At 38.2% G+C, this 6,000-nt stretch overlaps 1 protein-coding gene across 7 annotated transcripts in view; it reads left to right on the top strand.

Annotated features, from left to right (window-relative positions):
* REPS2 (RALBP1 associated Eps domain containing 2) overlaps window positions 1–5,784 on the top strand; it is a 257,054-nt gene extending 251,270 nt beyond the window's left edge. For all 7 annotated transcript variants that reach the window (XM_055393986.1, XM_088834233.1, XM_088834234.1 and 4 more), the window contains one exon: window positions 285–5,784. In XM_055393986.1, coding sequence (XP_055249961.1) covers window positions 285–353 — 69 coding nt within the window. In that variant the 3' untranslated portion in view covers window positions 354–5,784. The remainder of the gene's footprint in view (window positions 1–284) is intronic.
* The last annotated feature ends 216 nt before the right edge of the window (window positions 5,785–6,000 follow it).

Consider the following 6,000-nt stretch of genomic DNA (forward strand, 5'->3'; position numbering starts at 1 on the left):
AGCCACTGATCCTTTTAAAAACTGTGTGAGATATAGGTGTGGGGAGGAGGGAGGGTTGATCAATTAGTTTCATTTCATCATCAAGAAAGGAACTGAGAGACTATTATGAAGCCTCCTGTGTCCCGTCACCAGCTTTGAATACAATGCCTCCCAGTCTACTCCTCCTTTAGTTATATGGCACCTGAATGCTGTGGGTCCAGTCATAAGTTTCTTTTTAATATCAGATGAAGTGGGTATGAACCCAAGAAATGACCCCTCTCTTCTCTTTCTTTTGTGCAACTCAGGAGGTTCATCAAGAACGGATTGCATTGGAAAACCAATTGGAACAACTTCGTCCAGTCACTGTATTGTGACGCTCCCCCCCAAGATTCAAGTAACAGTGGGTGACCTTTTCTGCCAAGATCTTTCCTTTGAATGTTTCAACGCAACTGCTTGTCATAGATGTCTGAGACCGTGTCAAAAGCTTTGAGCAGTGGAATGTAATCAGTATCACCTTTTTTCTTGTGCTTCACGCGTACGTTTTTACTGTGGTGGAAAAAATACAACTGATTGTCACACTTAAAATTGTAATTATCAGTGGAATTTATCTCCCATTCTTAAGTATTTCCTCAAGGTGTTAGATGTTGCTCCTTATTGAAAATAGAAAATAAAAACAATTTAGAGGATTATTTATTTAAAGAGTTTATGATTTGTACAAGACCTTGTAACCCAGTACCTTCAGGATGCTTGTTTTATTTTCATATGTATATCAAAAATAGTAGGTCGGTTTCCTGAATAATTGTGATTCCAATTGGATAGTCTTTGGCATGATGATGATAAAAACAAAAACTAGAAGTAAACAAAATCACTAGCTTTAGACTGGCACTGTACCCTCCACCACTATATATATGCCAAAAATTGCTTCTCTAGTGCCATCTTGATATTATATCTAGCTATGAATAATACATGACTGTTGTTTTCTATGGAATAGCAAAGACTTATTCAGTCTTACACCTCTGTGAAGTAGTAGTTTTGTCCATGATCTGTTTAACTTGGCCCAGCTAGGCTGTCAACACAGATAACTCAGCCCTTTCACGCAGGTTTTTGAACAAGAGCAATCTGCCCTAACTGCCTTGCCCAGTGAAATAACTAGTTGCCAGATCTCTGCTTCTATCCTGCATGGGTTAATATATCTGTAAATGCATGAATTTGGAAACCACTCATCAAATGTGAAAGGCTGATGAGACTGTTTGGACTGATGAATATTTGTTGTTTGAACCCAGGTATTCAAACTAAGGACGAACGGGCAGTGGTTATTACCAGTAATCCAACAGTCTTTGGCAGTTATTTTTGTCTTTGTTATTTTAACCCAGATCACAAGTGTATTGAGTTTGAAGAAATAATGAAAGAAAGCCGATCCTTACACTTGATATATGATTATTTTGTTCTCTGTGAAGTGACCCTTGAGGAGAAATTGGTTTATGTGCAGTTCAGAGGCGCCCAACCGACTCCAGTGTAAGAGATGTAAAACAGTAAGCTCAAATCACAGAAGCCAGTATTCTGTAGAAATTTACATAGCTACTTCTTGTCCTGCAAGCTCAAGTTGACAGTGGGAATTGACTGACCCTCCCAGGTATCTGGGCTCTCTAGCTTTAATAGCACTTCACGATACTGATGGCAAATTTGCCATCTCTTGTGCATTTTGCTAGTTTACCAGTTCTTAAGATATTGTGTGAAGTGTACTAGGGTCATTTCTGAAGTGGTTTAGCAGAGATCTGCAGTTTGCAGGACTAAACCTTTAATTTCTATAGAGTTGACTGCTCTGAGGAGAAGTAGACATTTATTTAATGCTTCCTTACTCCATTGGCAAGCTTTATCAATAGTTTAATGGCAGAAGAGAAATGCTCAAACAGATGATTTTTTCCAAAGAAAAACAAAATTGTTGATTCTGTTCTGTATATATTAAAGGATTCAGAATTGCTTGGATTTTGAAAATCCTAAGACTTGAACTCTTTCTCTAGTTCCCTTTCCTTCCCTTTTGGCTGCCTTTTTTGTCCCTGTGGGAGGATTTCAGAGTCAGTTTAAACCTTTTCTAAAATATGAATGGGTGAGTGAACATTTTTTAGGTAACCTCTTTTCACATGTTCTGAGAACTGGGGCTGCAACACATTTTATCAACAGTATCCACATCACAGACATTTCACATCATATTTGCCTTTTGTTCCACTCAATCCAGGAAAGTCTAGCATATTCACTTTATCTCATAATCTTCCAGGACATACGCACACACTCCAGATAGCACTTTGTATTCGTTAAGCAGATATATAAACTAAAGAATGTTAGTCTGTGTTCTACATTTTTAAAATATTAACATGTTTTTCCCTCATCAAGCCAAAACCAGAGTGAGCCAAATTAGGAGTTTGGGGTTTTGTTGAGTTGGCTTGCTTTTCATTAAAGGAAAAAACTTGCACTGGAGAAAGGCTCATGTGTTGCATAGTATCACCAATATTTTAAGATAGGCATTACATTAAAGCCCACAACAATATTATCTACACCCCATCTTCCTGACTGGACTTAACAGTGACCACAGTTTCTTAGTTGCCTAGAAGTGGATTAAAAAAAAAAAACAATTAAATACACATACAACATCATTATTACCTAACTAGTGCTTATCCTTTGTTACTCTATTTTCTTAAGATATGTATTTTTAATTTAGGATTATAACTCCTGATAATGTTTCTGTGAGCCTTTCATATGATTTATAGGAAGACTGGGTTATTGCTATCAGCATTATACCTCTTTTGTAAAACTACTCAAGAATGAGACCTGCTTGTTGGGCAGAAATCTGTGGGCAGAATGTTGATGTTGCTCCCATCCATGAGAGTTTAATAACTTTATTGTTAATCAGTCTTCCTCCATAGGAGTCTCATAGTTCCAAGGATAAATGCACAGTATATTACCGATTTACCGGGTACCTCAGCATCTCTGGGTTATGGCTTATTGCTTTGGCTACCTCCCTATCCAGCAGCCATGAAGCAAACCCAAAAGGTAGATTTCTAGAATGGAGGAGTGTGTCGTAATCAAGGCAGACATTTGCCTTAGTTGGAGGTATCTGACTGCTTTATAAATATTAGAGAAATACTTTGGATCTGGTTAGGAGAGGAGGCTGCTTAGCTGGGAGCTGTGCCCATTTTCTTCTCATTGCACAGTAGGATGTCGGAGATGAGAGGACCTGTTCCCATATCCTACAGCTGCTTTGGGGAAACCAAGGCCCTAAGAAACCACAGTTCCTAGTCCAAGAATCCATAGAAGGAGGAGCTATTGACAGAGTTGGATTTTATGGATTGTAAGTTGAGTCCTCTGGCCACTAGCAGTACTAAAAATAGATTAGAAGGGTTTCTTCTATTTACCATGTTTTATTTACTTAATTAATCAGTTTTAAAATATGGAAACATGTTTTAGTGAGTTTGAGATCTAGATATTTCTCTTGAATTGAAGCAAAAAATAAAATCTGAAAGAATAGGATTGAACTATTTGTTCTTCTGAACACCTCACCTTTCATGATGTAGTAAATTACCCTGGGTTTCTTGGCAGAACTTTTGACAGCTGTTGCTTTGCATGAATTCCATTCCTGTATTCCTTATGGGAGTTTGTTTTTAAAATAGACTACTGTGATTGAAATGAACTCAATATGTAGTAAGTTAGTTATAGTTTTCTTCAATATAGCATGGGTTACTTGGGTTGCAAATATTCCATTTCAGCATAGTTTAGGGTGAGTAATCAGAAACATGAATTTTTCTTTGATTCCCTAGTAATGTCTGAACTATCATTAAAGCATTCCTCTTCATATGTGATTTAATTCTAGTCTGTTTCTAAATGATATTTGTCCATTTCTTAGATGAGCTTATAACCATGGTAACGATAGATCTGTGCTTATTAATAGAAGATAAATAAGAAAATAATCTGGAATGGATATTTTTCTTGCAATTAAGACAGACATTTGCAAATGTAGTAGTTGGAAAGATCTCAATTTTAGTATAACACCTTAGAGGTAAAAACATTTGTTCAGCACAAGCTAAAATCACACCTCCTGACAAGATATCATTAAGGGAATTTGATTTTTAAAATGTTAAGAAAATAATTACAAATATCTTAGCAACCAAATCTTCCCATATTACTGACAAGTAGAACTCAGTAGGTTGTGGTTTGAACAGTGTGAATGTGAACAAAATGAAATCTCAGTTGAGAAGTCTTTTTCTCCTCTAGTTAAAGAGAACATTCTAGTAACTTTGGTTTCTCTTTCCAAGTTGTTGACTCTGTTTCAGGTGTACTCTTTGAAACTGATTTCAAAGGATCACTTGAATTTACACTTTAGTTATGGGTGCTTTGTTATAGTATTTTGCATCATGACTTGGTATGGTTCAGATTCCTAGTAAGAAGTGGGGGTGGTGGTGCAGGCTTTTGGAATCCTGAGTCTTTTGGAGGCATATCTTGCTTCCCTTTCAGCCCAGGCTAAGGAAGGCTGCCCACCAATACCTGCAGATCAGTCATCAACAGCAGTTTATGAGTCTTACTCTATGAGCCTCCCCGCTTTGTTGTTTGCAGTGAGAGATGCAGCTAGTGTTGTGACCCTCCCAGGAGCAGCTGTAAGAGTAGCAGACTAAGAGGGCCAGACATGCAAAGCAGTGTAAGCCAAATCTGCGCGCTGCTTCCTTCTCCAAAATAGACTTTCAGAGATTGCTTTACCAAGCATTTCCTGAAACAGCCAGACTGAATATGGGCGAGACATCCTAGGTGCACAGTCACTTTTAGGCTTGTCTCATTGTTTTCTGTGTTAATTAACATACATTATGGTAGAGGGACCTTTTATGAAAAGCATTTCAGGTTTTCGACAGGACTTGTTCTAGTGATGGAAGCGGTGCTCTACTCTCAGTACTTGAGGAATGTTTGGTTTTTGTGTTTTGTGGGTTCTCCTGTCTTGCTCTAAGCCACGTTCATGACTATGGGAGATTGGACAAAGTGGCTTATGATTCTGAAGACTAGAGGACACTGGAACTTAGTCGGTTGGAACTGGAATTTGAGGGTGGCAGTAGGGAAACTTCTAGTCCCAATTTGGTCATAAAGCACTATGTTGGACGTCAGGAGTGGATCTTAAAGCTCCTTCAGAGAGCCCTGCCTTGAGAAGCGAACAGGTGATGCAGGTGCCGCTTCGTATGGAGATTAGGTCAACTGAGTTGAATTGATTTTTGAGTCAACTTGTGTGAGGACTTTGGCAGTAACCTCCCTGGGAGCTGGTTATACCCTTTCCTTTAGCACTGCCATTTTTTTTGTCTTCAGCACAAATCCAGTGTTCAAGTGAGCCAGAGGTGGGAAGAGCCATTTTAGTCTTTGTAGCTGTGGGCCCGGAGAGATAATTAGCTGATGGTCTATTTTAACCTCAAAAGTAAAAATGTATATTTTTTCACTACAGGTACATTGAACAGTAAAATGAGGAACAGCAAAGTTATATATTTGATGCCTTCTGTCTTTTCATGATAATGTGCTAACAAGTTGTGTTCATCTTTTACTCAACCAGAGTCTCATTCATGTGCTAAACATTGGAAACTCTATGTATATTAATCTTAAACATAAATAAATACAGGGTGTCCTATATTTGGATTGTGATTTGTCAACTCAAGCTAACCTTACTGCCTCTCTTTCACACTTGTTGGAAAGTCTGTGGAAACATAGTAGGTTAAGAATCTCCAACTTTGTAAAATGTACATGCTGTGAAACTGGGGTGCTATGTGACAATAAATGTCAGATAACGACGTTGACTCTGGTGTAGTCTTGGTGTCAGTCAGTATATTGTGTGTATTTGGTCTTGTGCATTTAATGCAAGTGACGTGCAAAGGAGTTGGCAGTCTTCCCTATTCAGTCAAAGTCTGAGATCTGGTTATTTTCACCTCCTGATATGAGCTGGGTCCTTAAGCTCAATAAACACTCTGCATTTCTGGGGTATTGTGGCTAACTCACAGTGCA

The sequence above is a fragment of the Moschus berezovskii genome, chromosome X, assembly GCF_049115385.1.
Source record: "Moschus berezovskii isolate FMDL1 chromosome X, NW_MosBer_1.0, whole genome shotgun sequence".
NCBI classification, from domain to species: Eukaryota; Metazoa; Chordata; class Mammalia; order Artiodactyla; family Moschidae; genus Moschus; species Moschus berezovskii.